The sequence below is a fragment of the Trematomus bernacchii genome, unplaced genomic scaffold (genome assembly GCF_902827165.1).
Source record: "Trematomus bernacchii unplaced genomic scaffold, fTreBer1.1, whole genome shotgun sequence".
NCBI lineage: Eukaryota > Metazoa > Chordata > Actinopteri > Perciformes > Nototheniidae > Trematomus > Trematomus bernacchii.
Window position 1 is genome coordinate 4,465,613 of NW_022988007.1, and position 20,163 is coordinate 4,485,775.

The window sequence follows — 20,163 nt, forward strand, 5'->3', positions numbered from 1 at the left end:
ATTGGAAAAATAATGTTATAGTTTTTTAAACATTAATTAGTTTTAAGCAAAGATGTGTTATGATTTAATATGTTTTGACACATATTAACATTTCATGGCTGGGCCTTTATAATTCATAGTTGCAGTGACAGCTTTTCACACCTTATATGTATAGTTTGTACCATATGATCCTCCTGATGTTCTTGGAGTGTCCTCTATTGTTATTTGCATGATGGGGTTTAGTCTCGAGCTGAATTTGTATTTGCCATGCAGAGTCCAGTGAAATTAGATGACGCTGTTCATTTAGTCATAATTAGAACATGTTGTGCAGTTTACTATTTCTTAAGTAACATGTTGCTAAACAAGCCTGAGATATGACAGTTTTTGTTATGTTTTAGTGTTCTTTTATAGCAGGGGCTGCTGCTTACCCCCAGAGTACCATCATGAATGTGCAATCATGTTATGAACACAGTCAACGGTCGGCAAGTTAGTGAATATGTGTTTGAATGGCCTTTGTGTGCATTGAGAAACTCTGTAATCCCACCAAACAATTGCAACTGGAGCTTAAAAAAAGGGAGAGAAAGGGCTTATTTAACTAGCAGTTAAAGCTGTGGCTCCTCTGTACTTGTTCCTGTTACTCAGACCGTGCCCTTTGTCTGGGACCAGGGCTTGGTCCAGGTCAAGAATTTGCATTCCAAGGGCCACTTGAATGCGAAGCGCCCCGGATTCTCACTGCCTGACATGCAAAACCAGTGGGGGACAAGTTAAAGTGGCGCATGCTCACAGTCAACACAGGTGTACTCCAGTCAAAACAAAAAGCCTGCTACCTCCCTCCCCCACTCAACAGTGCTCCTAACCTTCACCACTCTTCTGATACGATGTTATGGAAATGAGCACTGTGATTTTGCTGGGATTCTGTACCTGCAGGATTTCAATTGATAAAGTTTGAATGTAAGGACTGGAGGTAAGTGGAGGTTGGTCCATAAATCTACAAGCAGTGCTGATTAAAGAATCAGAGGCTGAATCTAGATTTAAGAAACAGATCATCAGAAGTAAAAGAGAAATAGGACTAAGATAAGGGACAAGAAAGAGAATTCAAAGGATGCCGAGGTCTTTCCTTGTAAAAAAGAAACGCGGGGCATTTGGAGCCTGGCAATGGAAAGAGCCAGAACAGCTTGAGTGGAAACAAGAGAATACAGTAGGTAAGAATTCAAAGTTCCGTAAAATATAGTTTGTGCTCTAAGCAGTGACATGTACTGTATATATATACATTTTTCTGAAGTTAGTCTTTTGACCTTGTTAATGTACTTGTATAGCTAAAAAATGTTTGTATCCCTTTTAAAGTGAGTAAAATTGCTATGGAGCAGATATCGTGCAGTCCTGACACCGAACAGCATGCAGCTGTGCATCAGTCAGTAGCCCCCACAGGATATGGGACAGCAGCTGAAATTAGAGAGTCAGTACCTTTAGCAGGATCAGGAGCACCAGGGGCTGACAGCAGGCATGATTTGTCCACACTTATGCTACAAGGCTCCTTCTACCATCCCAGTACGCTGACACTGGTCAGCAGAGCAAAGGTAAGGTCAGAATTTTATTCTCAAGTAAAGTTTCACTCACATTACACAACAAGCTTTCCACAGCTGGTCTTTCATATAAGAAGGGTGGCCCTAATTTTGGCGCTTTTGTGTACTGCCATGGATAACTTAGTTAATGACTGCTGTGAATAGGTAAGCTGACAGCCTGGAAAGACCCGATCAGGACTGACGAGAGGAAATTGACTGGAGTGGCAAACTTGTAGAGGAAATCCATGGTGGCAGCAGTTTATTTAGTATGATATGTTATGGTACCATTTACAGATTCTAGTAAGATAAAGTACCGAACATAAATCACAACAAGCAGGGAGAGCCCTTCAGAGGAATCCATAGTATGTAAGAAGATGAACTTCTAATTTATCCCCAAGGGGAAATTCAGGTGTTCAGTCAGCTGTATTACACACATGCACAGCACAGGACCCACAGGACACATTAGGTCTGAATACATATACAAACACATGCATTTTGCTGCCAGTTTGTTCAGCGCCAGGGAGCAGTTGGTTGGAGGGTTTTGTGCGCAGAAGGTGAACTTGTGTTAAAAAAAACCTCTGTAATATTTAATTCTGATTGGGAGTGTGAAGTCCAGCTAGTTTACATGATATGACGTCTGTGCTACCTAGGAGGATGCAAAAGGTAGAACTGATTGACAGGATAGTGGTGAGATTGAGCAGAAAATCAAGAGGGGCCATCCTTATCCGTCTGTTACTCCTTTCCCACCAAAACTGTTCCAGAACCGGTTTTTGGACATACTGTGAATTGATAACTGTTTATATTATAAATAGTTTTTTCTCTGTCCACCAGCCCCGTCCCCGTGCTTCCCCTGGCTCAGGAGATTTTATGTGCTCAGTGTGCCACAAGATATTCCCCCTGCAGCGCATGTTGACCCGTCACCTGAAGTGCCACAGCCTGGTGAAGAGACATCCATGTAGATTCTGTGGAAAAGGATTCAATGATACTTTCGACCTCAAGAGGCATATGCGAACACACACAGGTCGGTCGGACACACACACACACACACACACACACACACACACACACACACACACACACACACACACACACACACACACACTTTTTTTAATGCGGCTTTTTGTGTCACTTTTTCACATTATTTATCTGAAAAACAAATAAATGTTTAAAAACTACAAATTAAGACTAAATATTTAGGCTTTAAGTATAATTTAATTACCTTTATTTCTCTGTTTAATTGTTATGCTGCTTGAAATAATGACGTGGTTCTGGTATGAGGAAGTCTGGTTATTACCATATATTAACTATAATTATTATTAGTACAATTATAAGTATTCATCAAATCATAAAAAGGGGTTTATAATAGCTGGTAATATATTTTAGTAGTTGCATCAGCTTAAAAAAGAACAGGAAGATCAGAAGGACATCCAAAGTCATTCAAAATTATTATATTTTACTATTACGGTACGTCTACACAGCAGCGTTAAAAAAATCTTGGAGGTGGGCGTATCTGAAGCTTGAGGATTTTTTGCGAGCAACCAATCACATGAATCTCCCGCCCGCGACATACGAAGCAAAAAAGCCCGAAGTAAACTGGATATAAACTCCCCAAAACAGGCGAAAACATACCACTGTCTCTGCCACCTCCCTCCATGCCTGGCTCCTCCGGTTTATATCCCGGTAGGTCTGGTCATAAAGCACCGGGTGATTGATTCGCTACCGCTAATTTCTCCTCCATTTTTTGGAATATGAGGAAATGACCTGCGGTATGTCTCTCCCAGCATACACGCCGTTTGATTGGCTAGAGCTTGAACTGTCAGATTTGCGTACACTGGATTTGATTGGCTGACGCTTCCACCTCAGCCTCAAAAGTTGAACATTGTTCAACTTTGAATCCTCAAAATCCTGAAAATCTCCGCTCGCCTGCCCACAATCCATTTCGGCGAAAAGTGAGGGAAAGTGACGTCACCCCATTCAAAGTGAATGGGCAGAAGCGTTTCAAGATTTTTTTAACGCTGCTGTGTAGACGTACCGTTAGTATTTTTAAGCATGACTTAATCTTCATTAAGTCAAATCTAGCAGCACCACCTTTGGATTAAAGGAAAACAAAAGCCCAACAATTGTGTAATCAAATAATAATTACAGAAATGATTGTATAGATGAGGTTGGCAGTTATCACTTTTGTACAGTATTTAAATGCTTGTCATGCTTTTCTAGTTATTACCCGTCCCCTTGTGTGTTATGTAGCTTTTTATGCATGTAAACGGTCTGCAGAGTCACAAACCCTCAAAGTACACCCTGTAGCGAGTAAAACTCTAACACAGAAAATACCTGTTTATGCTGCCCCAGAACGCCTCGTTGGAGATTTCTTTTTCCATTTTTTTCTTCTTGGGTATAGTGACGTATTTGGGTATAGTGACGTAACGTAACATCCCAATCTCCCTGCTTGACTCCTCTCTCCTCCATGACTTGACTCGGAACACGGCATGTTGAAGGACGTCCCAATCGCTTAAGGGTCTATCTCAAGTCTCTTATTTGTCATTTCCTTGCTCCTCGGTCGTCGCTTTAAGTAAAAGTAAATTTGTATTTACTTTCATTTCCATTCAGTCAAAGCTGAGACAAGAATTAGGTGATTTCCCTCAGTTTAAAAGTTACTTAATGTTATTTTTATGCCTACTGTTACTATAGTGCAACATCTGTTCACATTTATGTAACCCACAATATTTCTGTTACGCTTTCTCTTCTCTCACTTTTTTTCTATTGTGCACTCAAAGAAATATTAAACTATTGTTTGTTTATACATTTTAAGAATGGCTTCTTTTTTTGAAAATTAGTTCTTATTTAATTTAATTGATTTGGGTCTACAACAGATGATACAAATCTCACTTATTTTCTTTCTATTCTACACTCAGAGAAATATTAAACTATTGTTTCTTTATACATTTTAAGAATGGCTTCTGTTTTTGAAAATTAGTTCTTATTTTATTTACAGGAGGTGGAGGAGGGCGGACAGAGCTGGCTGCTGTCAGACGATCAGCTGTGCCGGCGTCATCACAAACGGACGTCGCTTAACGTGACGCTCCGAGGAAAGGACGTCTTAAAACTCAATTCCTTGCTTCCTCTCCCTTCTCGTGGTTTCCTTGCGTCTTAGCCCATTGCGTCTTAGCCCCTTGCGTCTTAGCCCCTCCCACCCATGCATGGAGACGGTAAATACCGAAAGTGAGGGACGCAGGGATGCAAGTTAAGAGAGGTGAGACGTAGCTCACAACAAGGGAGAAGAAGCAAGGAAATGTGTTTTAAGAGCAATGGAACGTACTTTCCTCGGAGCGTCACGTTAAGCGACATCCGTTTGTGATGACGCCGGCACAGCTGATCGTCTGACAGCAGCCAGCTGTCCCCGTTTTATTCACACACTCATACACTTTTAAACTGAGCGGTGTGTCAGGGAACTCACAAAGTGTCTGAAAACAAAACCCTCTCTCTTTTCCTCCGTGCCAAAATCTCTAAAAACGTGGGTACAACGGAACTGATCCAGATTTGCTTCCGATATGACGTAATATCGGAAATGTGGACCCACGGCACTATCAGCAAGTTGCTATAAGAAACAACTCCCGACGTGTTTTGGACGTAATATGGTCTTTGTTTACATTAGCTAGCATCGCTAACGCTCAGAGCTAAGCTGTACTGGAGAGAGTATGTGTAAAAAACAGGAAATGAAAAAAAAGGAACTCACCTTGTAGTAAACCCTCAAGAGAAAAAGCATTTGAGCTGTTTCAGAAATAATCCTTGATGTGGTTTGGAACATGATATGGCATTTAATCACAGCAGCATTTAGCTTAATCTCCGGTATAATTCTGAGCAGGCATTAGCTCCCCCTCCTCTTTTTTATTTTTTCAAGCTAAGGACCCCGAACCAGGCCTGAAATAGAGGGATATGAGGGATGTCTAAAATGCATGATCTGTTTGGTATTTTGAGCAAAACACATCATAGACATGTTTTTTTATATATTTGTATATATCTGAGACCCATAATATGCCTAAAAATAGCATAATAGGCAGGGGTGCACATAACTTTTTTAGTGAATTACTCAGATGAGTACCAGGAGACGGCGTTTGGTACTCACCGTTACACAAAGCGTGGTGTTAATAAGTGCAGTCTTCCTCACTGTCCTCCTCAGTGTCTCCTTCACTGTCCTCTAGTTCCTCTTCTTGCATGGTAGATTATGAAGATGCTGCAGATGCACCTCCCTGTCCCTGTTTAAGCCTCCAATTTGCTTTCTCCAAAACGTGTTGCCAAAAATGTGAAGTCCTTGCATTTCCTGAGGCCAAGTTGAAGGATCAAATACTAAGAAATTATCACATGACTTGAAATCATATCTGATTTCAGATGTGGGAAGTAACTAAGTACAGTTATTCAAGTACTCAATCAATCAATCAATGTTTATTTATATAGCCCAATATCACAAATGTTACATTTGTCTCAGTGGACTTCACAGTTTGTACAGAATATCAGTATGACAATACGACACCCTCTGTCCTTAGACCCTCACATCGTATGAGGAAAAACTTCCAGAGAAAAACCCACAGTTTAAAGGGAAACATGGGAGAAACCTCAGGGAGAGCAACAGAGGAGGGATCCCTCTCCCAGGACGGACAGACGTGCAATAGATGCCGTGTGTAAATCGAAGAGATAATACATTTTACAGCGTAGGTAGACCAAATGTTTGGAAATGCATGTGTCTATAATAAGAAGATGAATCCACAAGGATGTCAACAATCCTGTGGGACATCAGGGAAGTAGTATGATGAGAGTCAGGCAGGACCGCAGAGAAAGGTTCAGCCACGACTCGAAGTCCAGGACTCAAATCCAGAACTCAGGATAGAGGATCCAGGACACAGGACCACAGCAACAGGATCAGCCACGACTCAGGATCCCGGCGTAGATATAGACACCAAAAAGAAATTTGGGGGAAGCTGGGTTATTCGGAACATGAGAGTACACAGGTACAGACAGACAGAAGGAAGAAGTAAGGTGTCTCCCGACAGTCTAAGCCTATAGCAGCTAAACTAACGTGTCTACGTACATGCACTCCCTTAGGATAGGTTGAGGTATAGGGGGTAGCAAGTAAGAAGTAAGGAACAGAGGTTAGCATTTTTTCGCTCAGGGCTCATTTAGACGCTTCTTGTGAGACTTGTGTTTTGTTTCGGTAAACATGGCTATCATCAGTTAGCTGCGTTTCTTCCCGTTAAATGAGTAGGACACATGAATAGTTTATTACATTTTAAGAGTTTTGTGAGAAAAAAACGGGAGAAAAAAGCCCCTTAACCTGTTACGTACGGCCCCCCCGGTACCGGGCGGATAAACGCGTCATTTGCAGGAAACAACGTCTAAGGAATCTTAATATTTAATAAACTATGAATGTTTTATATCCATGTAACGGGAATAAACTCAGCTAACTGATCTTTTTAATTATTTTTTTCTAAAAAAAAACACAATGCTAACACTCAGCCTCTGAATTAGCCACGAGCGAAAAAATGTAACCTAAAACGGCACTTAAACTCACAATAACTCCCTTATTACTTATCCTAGATGCACAGCCAACCATTCGTTTTGGGTCTCCTGGAGACACGGAATCGTTTGGTGCCCACCTCAACACTCAGTGATAAACATTTGCGACGCTATAAACGAAAGCGTACGTCATAACATGTGGAGCTACGTAGCTAGAAACGCTAACATGGCTTACCTTGGTCAAAACTGGTCTTCAATGGCATTAAAACGATAAAAAAACGATGCTGCAGTTAATCCATAGGTTAATCAAATGTATCTGTGCCCTCTTTGAAATTATTTCTGATAATCCATAAGCAATAAAACTGCTTTTTCGTTTCCAAATGCCAGAGCTAGAGATAGGTCCACTCTGCTGCACATTTACATGCGCACAGCCCCCACCTTTTCTCTTCACAACGTGTGTGTGTGGGGGCCTCCCCCTTCGATTCTATTGGCTCTAACGGTCAGAAAGAGGTGTCAACCATCCAAATCGACCAAGGGGGGCCAGAGATATGGAAAAAAAAACATTTTCACCCAAATCACCTCAGAGGTGGGGTGGTTTTGGCTAAACCTCTCTAAAAAGGTCAAATGTCACTTGTTTTGCATCAATCTTGCTACAGGGTACTTATTATATGTTGTACTTTGGATTCCTAAAGCTTTTAGTCTACTAACCCATCATCCAAGGGTAGTTTTCACTATCTGTAAAAAATTATTTTTGGACAGACACTATAATTTACAGTTTTTTACTATGTAAAATCTGAATTTTCTTTAAAATAAAAAACATCTATATTGATTCTGACACTTCTACATCCAACTCACAGATGTAACCTTGCTTTGATAAAAGAAATTATTCATATAACCCTTTTAGAAGTTAAGTTGTAGTCATTTGTTTTGGGCATGTCATTTTCGAGCCTGAAACATGAAAAACAGGCTTGGTGCTTAACAGGTTAACAGGTTAAATGGGAATTAAATCATTTTAAGTAATTTTGAGGGTTCCCAAAGCCCCGGTGTTCTGCAGTAAAAATAATCTTCCCGGGGGTGCATGCCCCTAGAGGAGGTGAGGACCCCCCTAGAGGAGGTGAGGACCCCCCTAGAGGAGGTGAGGTCCACCCCCAAATAAAGCAGGTTAAAATAATTAAATTGAATACTGTTCTTTTAGTAAACACTGAAAACGGGTCCCACAGACCCAAAAAGCACACAAAGGTTAAAGGTAAGCATATCATAATGTTAAAATGTGCTAAATATATACACTGCAAAAAACAAAAAAAAGAGGAGTAAAAGTAGCCCCCGACTTGTTTTAGTTTTTGAAAGTAGCCCTCACCCTAAAAAAGGTTGGTGACCCCTGCTTTATAGGGTAGTCATGGGTACAACTTCAGATAAAAATGAACACATAATGAAATATGACCCACGGTTTGATGATTGACAGGTCACAGAACAATGGGGGCTATCTACCCTACCCACAATTTAAAGTAATTCACACAGACAAGTTCAGCTGTCAGAACAAAGTGAAAAAGAAACAATGGCATAAAATATTATTAATATGTCGGGTAGTAATAGATATATTTATTTTCTTCTCAGTTTGTACCAGAATCCGTAGTTTATATGTTAGTATTTCTAAAAATCTCCTGGGGGAGAATTCCCCCAGACCCCCCATCTGGGGTTGGGTTTTCAGCGTGTGTGCCTTTTTATGTTAGACAGTTGAGCTTTGATTCCATCATCTCATTAAAAAAAATGTAAAAGCATACTTTAGTTCTGTGAAGGGATATGAGGGATATATGCACTGTACTCCACTTTAATTATCCACTTATGCTGAAAAGCGTATATATTACAGCACGATTCTTTGTTGAATAGATTTGAGTGGTTCAAATTTTGGGTCGCGAGTTATTGACAAAGGAAAAAGTGGGTCCCGAGGCCTGACCAGTTGAGAACCACTGCCCTAGAGGGCACCAGAGCGCGGTGATGCGCCTGTTTGATTGATGCCAGAAGCTGCATAGCAGCACTTGCGCAGGTAACGGTCATCACAATGGCCAAGCGACCAGGAGGACAACGCGATCTGAGGGACTTCATATTTAAAAAGACTAAAAATAACATTTCAGGTAAGTCAAGAGTCAGTAATCTTAGTCATTACGCATTACTTTAGTCACCAAAGGTGCAACCAGTTCTTTTGAAGACAGAATTATTTTGAAGTTCTTTTGAAGACGTAAAGATGGAGAAGGATCTTGCGAACGAAATAATTGTGCTGCTAATCATTATGTTCTTGGAACATGTGGTTCCAAGAACAAGCTACAGGCGAGTCCTGTACTTCAGGCTTAGAGAAGACCATTTCCAGGTAAGAAAAAGATAGCTTAAGCCCTGTACTTTATTGTTAATATTGGCTACAGAAAACTAGTCAAGTTAGTATGCTAACTGTAGTTCATATGGCTAATCCCATTTCATTTTGACTATATAATAGATGTTTAAAATGGCATTAATAAGATTCATAAGGTGGAATAACCTCAGCTATGTATCTAATATATTATATATAATGTGGAACTAACCCACCAAAATACATGATTGCTCCCATCTCACCATGTTCAAATCACATATCAAAACTCCACTCTTCATAACTGCTTTATTATGAATATAGTTGTGTTTTATGTATTTCAAGTGGGTTGCTTTAACTTGTTAAGCCCTGAGCCTGTTTTTCAGGTCTCAGGCTCGAAAATGACATTCCCAGAACAAATGACCATATCTTCCCTTCTAAAAGGGTTAAATTAATAATCTTTTTTCTCAAAGTAATGATAAACCTGTGAGCTGGAGGTAGAAAAGTCAGAATCAATATAGATGTTTTTTATTTTAAAGAAAATTCAGATTTTACATAGTAAAAAACTGTAAATTATAGTGTCCGTCCAAAAATTCTTTTTTACTTATAGTGAAAACTACCCTTGGATGATGGTATGGTAGACTAAAAGCTTTAGGAATCCAAAGTACAACATATAATAAGTACCCTGTATCAAGATTCATGCAAAACAAGTGACATTTGACCTTTTTAGAGAGATTTAGCAAAAAGAAACCACTTCTGGGGTCATTTGGGTGGATTTTCCATATCTCTGGCTTCCCTTGCTCGATTTTGATGGTTGACACCTCTTTCTGACCGTTAGAGCCAATAGAATCGAAGGGAGAGTCCCCCACACACACTCATTGTGAAAGAAAAAGGTGGGGGCTTTGCGCATGTAATTTTGCATTAGAGTGAAACTATCTCTAGCTCTGATATCTAGAAACGGAAAAGCAGTCTCAATGCTCATGGATTATCAGAAATCATTTCAAAGGGACACAGACACATTGGATTAACCTATGGATTAACTTCAGCAGCGTTTTTATCATTTTAATGCCATTGAAGACCACTTTGGAGAGACTACAGAGCCAAGGTAAGCATGTTAGCATTTTTAGCTACCTAGCGCCACCTGTTTTGATGTCTGTTTTTGTTTATAACGTTGCGAATTCGTATAATTCAGTGATAATGAGGGTACCCTTCGATTCTGTGTCACCTCACGATGTGAATCGATGTCATGGATGTGGAGAAAAGATAAATAATAAGGTTTTGTGAGTGATTTTCAGTGCAGTAATCTGTTAGCATTTTTCGCTCGTTGCTAATTCAGAGGCTCAGCGTTAGCATTGTGGGTTTTCTTTTGAAAAAAAAAAAAAAAAACGATCAGTTAGAAGAGTTTCTTCCCGTTACATGGATATAAAACATTCATAGTTTATTAAATGAACATGCCCTCAGACACTGTTTCCTGCAAGATGTTGCGGCAGTGCCCCGGTACCGGGGTCTCTCGGGCTTAACAGGTTAACAGAGTAGGTACTGGATTTAACAAAAAGCGCTCACAAGGAGGAAAAAATAAGCGTAACAAAAAGAGAATTTAAGATTAACTTAAATGTCCCATGTCATGGCCATTTCTACTGATCATAATTCCATTGTTGAGGTATACTAAAATAGATTTATACTGTGCAATTTTCCAAACTCACATTGGTGAGTACAGCATCTCTGTAAAGTATGTGTATTCACCGGTATTCACTCTCTGTCCTAAACGGCTTGTTCGAGCTCCTGCCCCCCCTCCCTGTGAGCCCAGTGTGCTCTGATTGGTCGAGAAGCTGACAGGCTCGTTGCTGCTCGCACACACACAGACACACACACTGCTGCGGGCTGCTGCAGGAGCAGACAGGCTTGGCGATACAGCTAGAACAAGCGAAACTCATCCTGAGCACACACAAACACTCACAGCCGAAGTGTGGCTTGATATTGAGTAAGAAAAAGGTTTAACGCTGTGAGCATGGGTCTGCGGAGAGCATTTCTCTGCGATCCCAACGTAGTAGTCCGAACGTTTACCCATTTAAACAGTCGTGGTGGATACCTTGTTTGTTTTAAACATCATAAATACACAAACAACAATGAATACTTACAGGTTGTGTACCCGAATCTCCCGCTGGTCCAAACAAAGTAGGAACAGCATCGTTCTTCAGTGCCCTACGCTGTACATATCCGGCATGAATCGCTGAAAGGTTTTGGGAAGCTTTGTTTCGTGAAAGGCTGGCAGAGGGTGCGGCCATAGCTCTGGGCGTGGCTACTGGGTATCCCTACGTAGCGATACCCAGGAAGAAAACATTGGAAAATGAGAAATCTCCAACGAGGCGTTTTGGGGAGGTATTTTAGTGTTAGAGTTTTACTCGCTACAGGGTGTACTTTCAGGGTTTTTGACTCTGCAGACCGTTTACATGCATAAAAACCTTCATAACACACAAGGGGACGGGTAATAACCGGAAAAGCATGACATGGGACCTTTAAGTTTACAAAAATAACAAAACCTGACTAGACTGGAAATGATCTTTTCTTTGTTGAAGCCCGGCACGACCATCAATGGAAACAAACAAGACAAACTGACACAGGACAGGGGACTATTTAAACATGAGGTGAGTGGGAACAGGTGGAAACAATCAGGGGCGGGGCAGACGCTGACGATGGCGGGAAAACACACAAAGGGAGGAAGTAACAGGGCCTGAAACTTCCTCCTTTTGTGTGTTTTCCTGCCATCGTCATCGTTACCACAAGAGGTAAGTAAAAAATAAAACAGGAAATGTAAAACGAGACATGACATGAAACACGGGGATTTGACCAGAGATAAATGACATAAATAACAGACATGACGTGAAATAACATGATAACCTGACTAGACTTGGAATGACAGACATAATACATAAACAAAACTAACTTTAGTACGTTATGCACTGGATGATTATTATTATGTCCTTTTATATTTGCCCAGTAAGTTATTGCTATTTGCATCCTTCTTTTTTCAAGAGGCATTTCCCCCATTTCAACCTGTAACGCTGTAACTGGAGTGGTTTTAATGGCTCCGCAACATAATCTCAATGCTTGAAACTGTATAATATCCAATTTTCTTAATAATGTTTTTGATGCCGACTCATAGACGATGCATCCATAGTCAATCACTGATCTAATTAACCCAATATATATTGTTTTTAGAGCGGCCCTATTTGCCCCCCACTCTCTGCCCCTTAAACATCTGATGTTTTTCTCTGAATTTTCTAGTTTAGTTAAAGTGGACCTATCATGCTATATTTAAATTATATATTGTAGGGCCATACCTATATAAGGTATATGTATACGTTTCTGTTTTCAAAATACCAAACAGATCATGCATTTTAGCCATGCCTCATTTCGCTCTATGTGCTGTTTGCTGTCTACGGGGCTGATTCTGTGAGACCACGCCCCCCTGCAGGAGAGGTGAGCCGTGCTCTGATCAAGTCAAGAGGGGGAGAAAAAAAGATCTCCGTCCTCCGTGTTTTATTTATATATACAGTCTATGGTTTTATTAGATTATTATAGGCCTATAGAGTCGTTATTCATTTGTTTTAAAGCTCAATAAATAACAAAGAAGACCTTTGACCGGCACTTTTCTAATTTTGTCCGGAAGATTTAAACTTTAACGGACATCTTGACAGGCGAAAGAAACTGAAACTGAAACTCTGCCGCACGGTCCCCTCGTTCCTTGGAAGAGGCGGAGAGGTGGGTGTTTGTCATCTGCTGGTGGACTAACCGGAGAGAATTACAGTGCTTGCCTCGACGGGGAGGGATTGCATTGAATTAAAGCAGCCGGAGCAAATGCTTGCCTCGGGGAGGGAGAAAAAAAGCCACAGCAGAGAATAAACAGAAGGGTAACCATGGTTACCATATGCGCGGGAAGTCTTCTTCGCTGCTTTTGTGGCAGACTACAGCGCCACTTACAGGCCTATCATTTTTCATTACCGGATAACTTAATTATTTTCTAATTCCCAACATGTTCTTGATTCTTCCCCATACTCTCTCTAGAGGTGTACTTCTCCTATACTGAGTTGCAATATTTTCTCCAATACTCTCTTTCTGTCTTTTTTATTAATTTCCGGACTTGTGCCAGCTCTCGTTTATACTTTATCACATTTTCCGTATTCAATACTTTTTTTTAAACTTGAAATGCCTTATTTAGCTTTTTAATTGCTTTTGTGCATTCTTCTGTCCACAATACAATCTTTTTCTTTTTAGTCTGTTTTCTTTTTGGAATAGATTCTTGTGCTGCTTCAATAATGGCTGATGTTATCTCACTATTTAAGTCCTGTGCTGCCTAATTTAGATGTATCATTTTTATCTTCCCCTCACTAATGATTTTAAATGTTCCCCAATACGCTTCTTCAAATTTCATTATCATTACAAATAAAAAAAGATTCTATATTAATATAGATGCTATAACAGGCATCCTCAAAGTCCGGACTCCAGTCCGGATCCGGACCGAACCACAACTGTCTCTGGACTCTGAGCAAATTATACTTTTCATATGTATTATCTGTATTATCTGTGTTATCTGCGAGACATCGCCACAACGCAACGAGTCAAAATTCTCCGCTATGTCCACTGCAAACAGCGCTCTGCATGTACGAGCTGTTCCACACTGTGTGTGTCTGTCAACACTTTGGTCCAATCACATTCAGCATCCCGTCAGCGTTTTCCCCCCCCCCCCACCAACAGTCTGCGAATCAGAGGCACAGTAGGGCGGGTCTTCGCGGAATGCGGGTGGGGAAAATGCGTGTGTCGTGTCGTCTCTTTCAACCTGTCTGAGTCAGAGCGAGAGTTTACAAAAAAAAAAGTCAGAGCGAGAGTTAACAGCTCATCTAGTTGCATCTGTACTGTAGCTAGTAGCCTAGTTTCACCTACCGGGGTGGCATGGGGTGGCGACTGCCACCCTAAAAATAGGCCTTGCCACCCCAGCTGCCACCCCAGTTGGCAGCTTTGTTTTGAAAGAAAAGTTGTGGCTCATCGGACATTTATGAGAGAAAGTCTCTAATGTCCGAGTGCAAGTGAATGCAGCACAAGATGCACGTCTTGTAACCCCTCCCCCGGCCCTGGCGCGAGCGTGGAAATATGATTGACCCAAGTACTGAAGGAATGAGGTATTTGCGGTCTACAATGACAGAGAAGAGACTGTCAAGTCTGGCTGTACTCAGCATTGAATCAAAACGCACTAAAGCTGTTGATCTTAATAAGTTTGTGAGGCGTTTTGCTGAACAAAATGGTAATCGCCGCATTCAGCTGTAATAGACATGTCAACTTGATGCTCTGCTCACGGATGAGCATACAAAACTGTTAAGATGATGACCTTACGTGTGTAAATATATTTTTTTCTTTGTGGGGGTCTGCCCCCAAAAAACTGTTTTAAGTCCTGAGAAAGTCAAATAAGACGGTGTGTAAAACTACACTGCCCAGCCAAACAAAAGTAACCACTTTGATTTAACTAGGCCAGTAGGTAAGGGCATTCCACTGGATAATAACTGAAGTATAAAAGAATGCATGACTGAAGTGATGGAGACCATGTTTGAAGGCAAACAAAAAGAGGAAATAACAGGTCAAATCAAGAAAATCCCCCTCTCAGTTTCCACAGCAACCAGAAGAACATAAATACTGGCTGGTGATTTGATTAATCAGCTTTTGTCAGCAGTGCATTTCCTTAGCTGACACCACTGACAATGCTCAGTTGCTGGTGTTTGTGAGTTTTTATGATGAGGCAAAGGGGGAGTTTGTTGAAGATGTGTTGGGCCTGACGAACCTCAGTGGACACACAAGGGGGCAAGACATTTATAAAGCAATAATGGGAATGCTGAATGAAAGAGGGTGCAGCTGCCTTTATTCATAACTGTGCAGCTCTGACACTGCGACTCTGAGGGATCAAGCACAGACACAATAACAATGAAAACGGCTGCATACAGATTATTTTTGTTTTTGCAATCTCGTGTTAAGAATCTTGTTGCAATTGTTTAAAAGTTTGAACTGTAATAAACTGACCTTTGTCTTATTGAAACATTTTTTTTGGACCTTTAAGATTTGTATTTGAGTACCCCTGTGCTATAAGCATCACCTGGCAAAACCACATGTGTATCAACACAACAGATAACATAATACAGCTCAGTTCATACAAAACTCTTGAATACATGTATAAACATTTACTAAAGTATTGCAGTTTTGTATTTTCGGCTTTAAGGTAATGTATGCCTAGTGGATATTCAGTCCATGAATGCAAAGGCTGCATAAGTTAGGCTGCAGTCTAACTCAGATCATAACAGTGGTGGGAATTCTGCTCTTTTAGACTATGTGCCCACAAAATCCTTTACATTAATTTGTTTAGGAGTGTCAGTCAGTTGCATTTGATTTTTCACTATTTAGACCTCTGTTTCAACTACTACTACTACTACTCATCAACTGCCTGCATGACATCAAAACATGGATGTCTTCCAACTACCTTAAGCTGAACAGCAATAAAACGGAGCTCATGGTTGTGGCACCCGAGGCCCTGCTCCAGAAGGTTGGTGACTTCATCCTCGAGGTCGACGGCTGCTCCATCTCCCCATCTCCTGAAGCCCGCAACCTGGGTGTCATCCTTGACTCCACCCTTTCCTTCCATTCCCACGTCAAATCTGTGACCAAATCGGCCTTTTTCCACCTGAGGAACATTGCCAGACTCCGACCGTCACTCTCGGAGTCGGTTGCCGAAACCCTAGTACATGCATTTGTCACCACCCGCTTGGACTACTGCAATGGTGTCCTGTTCGGGGTTCCCAAAAAAACCCTGGACAGGCTCCAGTATGTCCAAAACTGTGCTGCTAGGGTACTCACACACACAAAGCCGTGGCAGCACATCACTCCCACCCTCATCCACCTACACTGGTTGCCGGTCAAGTCCCGTATATCTTACAAAATACTCCTCCTTACCTACAAGTCCCTCCATGCCCTTGCCCCCCAGTACCTATCGGACATCCTTCACCCACATGCCCCACCCCGGAACCTGCGGTCCTCAGACTCTGGCCTGCTCACCACCCCCCGCACCAAACTGCGAACCTTCGGGGACAGAGCCTACAGTGTGGCAGCCCCCACCCTCTGGAACGCTCTCCCTGCGGAGATTCGCAACATCCCCACACTCGACGCCTTCAAAAGGGCCCTCAAGACCCATCTGTTTGCCAAGGCTTTTGGCCCCTAATCGATCTGTTGTTTTGTCTGTCTGACTTTTGTTTTGCCCTATTACTTGTAAAGCGACCTTGGGTCCCTTGAAAGGCGCTATATAAATGCAAGCTATTATTATTATTATTACTAAAATAAAATTAACTATTATTATTTTGATGATTCTCTCTTGCCAAAACATTTTGTACTGTAGCTCCTAGTAAATACGAATATATGAAAATAGGTCAACAAAAATAACCGCAGGTTCATGTTTTGTGTGTTTGGGTTCCCCACTGGCTAGGTAATGGCCCAGGTCTGCACCTCACACTGTATCCTCCCCCCTCCGCCCCTGGTTGACACTGTTAGCTTTTTCATTTCTGACTCCGATATTTGCATGCAAGATTTGTCACATAACTGATGAGACACTGATGCCAATCTGAAGGTATACATTCATATACACAAATATGCACTAATGCAGATATAACCCTCTGTCTCCCCTGCTGTAGGTATCCGTCCCTACAAGTGTGAACTATGTGAGAAAGCCTTCACACAGCGTTGCTCTCTGGAGTCCCATATGAGGAAGATTCACGCCGTTCAACAACAGTATGCCTACCGCCAGAGACGCTCCAAGATCTTTGTGTGTGAGGATTGTGGGTACACCTCAAGCCGCCCTGAGGAGTACTTCCATCATGTGAGACAATGCCACCCCGGCAGTCCCGCCCTCCGCAGGTACTACCGCCGTCAGGCCCATGAGAACAGCAGTTTTGCTTCAGCAGAACGTAAACTCAACCCCTATTTGTTGTACTCAACCCCTGCATACTATATATAGGGTTGATTCTATATCTGCATGTCATTGTATTGTACATGTTCAATAAGTCCTTGATTATTTGAAATACAATTTTTTGAGTTTTACATTTTTTTTCAGGTCATATTCAACTTGAGTTTCACTCAAGCTGCCTTTACATGATCAGCACTAAAACCGCTTTGCCCCTGGCTTTGCTGTTGTTTTTCTCTATTGTAAGAAGGGGCAGGAATTGCTGCCCTTGGCACCCATTGGAATTGGCACAAATCCTTTCACTTAGATTTCAAATTATTTTAAACTGATTGCTGCTTAACTCCATGCGAAACTAACGCAGAGTCCACACGGCGGCGTGCGTTGAAGCTTGCCGGCGGGCGTGTCTGAAGCTCGACCAACAACCAATCACATGAATCTCAAGCATGCGGTTTGATTGGCTAGAGCTTGTACTGGCATATGATTTGATTGGCTGACGCTTCCGTCGAAGCTTCAAAAGTTGAACATTGCTCAACTTTTGAAGCGAGCAACGCGAGCAAAGCGAAGCGACGCTCCCACAATGCAGTTCGGCAAAGTGTGACGTCACCCCATTCAAAGTGAATGGGCAGAAGCGCTGAAGCTTCAACGCACGCCGCCGTGTGGACGGGCCGTAAGGAGGTAACAGCTGTATTTGACATGTCCAGAAGCAGCACATTCAAGCAGAGGAGGTAACCAAATAAACCAAACATGCTAGCTGCCATCACTGCAAGGCTGGGATGGGCTGGGGTGCAGACACCCCCCATCCCGCTGTGACTATTGAAAACATTTCCTAGCATGTGAAGGCAGCTTTAGGCTTATTCTTTAGTTGTGTATATTCATCAGTGTCTGTTTTCAACTTTTTAGTCCAAAACCAATTTTTTTTGTGTTATTTGTTTTGCAATATATATATATACTATGAAAATAAAAATAAAGGATACAAAATGATTATCTTACCCTATACTTTTGGTTTGGTTTGATTATCTGATGGTTTATCTATTTATCTTTTAACAGAATAAGGTAACTACTGGTATCATGGGCCAAGAATCAAACTACTTTGGAGCTGAACAGAATCACAGGGCATTTACACAAATGATGTCTCACTCTTATTAATGTTGCAAGAGAGAGCATTTGTGCTCATTCATGTGGCAGGGCTGCCAAGTCACACAATCTCACACCACACGTCCATTTTCCCATGCAGAGAACACAACAATTGATTAAAAACGATAAGAATAGAAAGACTTAAATACAAAAATAAAATAACTATGGGTGTCAAGGGGGGGATACTATATTGTTTGAATATACTCTGTATTACTGATCTGAATTCATGTAGAGTTTTCATCAGAGGAAAGTTATTGTCTGGGATGGATATTATTTCTAAAGTTTATTTTGAAACCAAGAAATCGCTATCACACCAGTTGCTCCTCGCAGCCACACATCTACCTGGATTATAATGTTATAATCAAACGTGTAGCTCCAGACTGGCAGATGTTATAAGAAAAGAGTGAGAGACAGTCCTGAGAGCGCAGATAGATGTTTTTAGTCATTCAAAGCTTTTCATGGAGATGTGTGCATGTGGCAATCCTTTGAATAACTTTATCAACATTGAAGTGTTTGGAGAGTAGGAAGTATAATTATCAACCATTAGCCTAGCCATATCACACCCACATGTTGATGTACATCAATGATTTAGTTTATCAAGCACGTGACGTGACGTGTGATTCAAGTGACGTGATTCAAGATGGCGCCTGTGTCGGCTCGCCGCTCGCTAAGCTCTCTAACTTTAGCTGTCCTGTTTTTGTTTTATGTTTGTCAAAATGTCTCTGCTCTGCTCGTTTATGATCGCCAAGCTCTCCTCCACCTCAGACCCTCACTGGAGTTGATATTGCTGCCCAAACCGACATCTGGCAACCATAAATCGTCCCCCCCCCACCTCTACTGTCGGATATCCCCACTTACCTACGCCGGTCACACTGCATCCTGCCTCGCCGAAAGCGCTTTCGACGACGGGGAAAGCGTGGTGGTGCACTGGTCCATCTGAAGGCATACCTGACGGCTTCTTCTGTGAATTATCCACGCCTCGGATGTCACGGCCCTCCCGCTGCACGCCAAGTGAGAGATCGGTGGATTCGCCCCGTTTTTCCGGAGCTCCGGACTCTGAGGGGCCCGCTGGCAGCTCCTCCTGCCCGACTGACTGCTCCCGGCCCACGCGGCGTTCAACACGCACATCTTCGTCAGCTGAGACGCACTACACCTTCGGCAAGCCCGGAGCGAAAACTTTGCATGGCTTTGCTAAATGCTAGGTCGATAGCAAACAAAACGTTCCTGCTAAACGACTTCTTCACCTCTCGTGAACTGGATTTTATGTTCCTGACGGAGACCTGGGCACACGCTGGCGAGTATACACCGTTCTCTGAACTTCTTCCTCCTGACTGTACATTCTTCAGCTCCCCCCGTGCCACTGGCCATGGTGGGGGCATAGCATCAGAGTTTAGAGCTAACCTCCAATGCCGATTGCTTCACCTTGTATCTAGCTATGCCAGCTTTGAGTTGCAGCTTTTTGAACTGAACCCGGCCTCGCCTATACTCTGCGCAGTCGTGTATCGTCCGCCAAAGTGTAATAAGGATTTCATAAATGACTTTTCTGACTTTCTGTCCGGGATCATGGTGAAATATGATCGTGTTTTGATCTCCGGAGACTTCAATGTCCATGTGTGTTGCGAGTCCAAACCTCTGGTTAGGGACTTTTTAAA

The 20,163-nt window shown here is 42.0% G+C and overlaps 1 protein-coding gene across 1 annotated transcript; it reads left to right on the top strand.

Moving 5' to 3' along the window:
• The first annotated feature begins 1,081 nt into the window (after nt 1-1,081).
• On the top strand, nt 1,082-17,431 carry zgc:171929 (uncharacterized protein LOC100124596 homolog). The gene is made up of 4 exons (XM_034117356.1): nt 1,082-1,181; nt 1,324-1,556; nt 2,373-2,562; nt 17,109-17,431. The coding sequence occupies exons 1-4, from the start codon at nt 1,082-1,084 to the stop codon at nt 17,429-17,431; spliced, it is 846 nt and encodes a 281-aa protein (XP_033973247.1).
• The last annotated feature ends 2,732 nt before the right edge of the window (nt 17,432-20,163 follow it).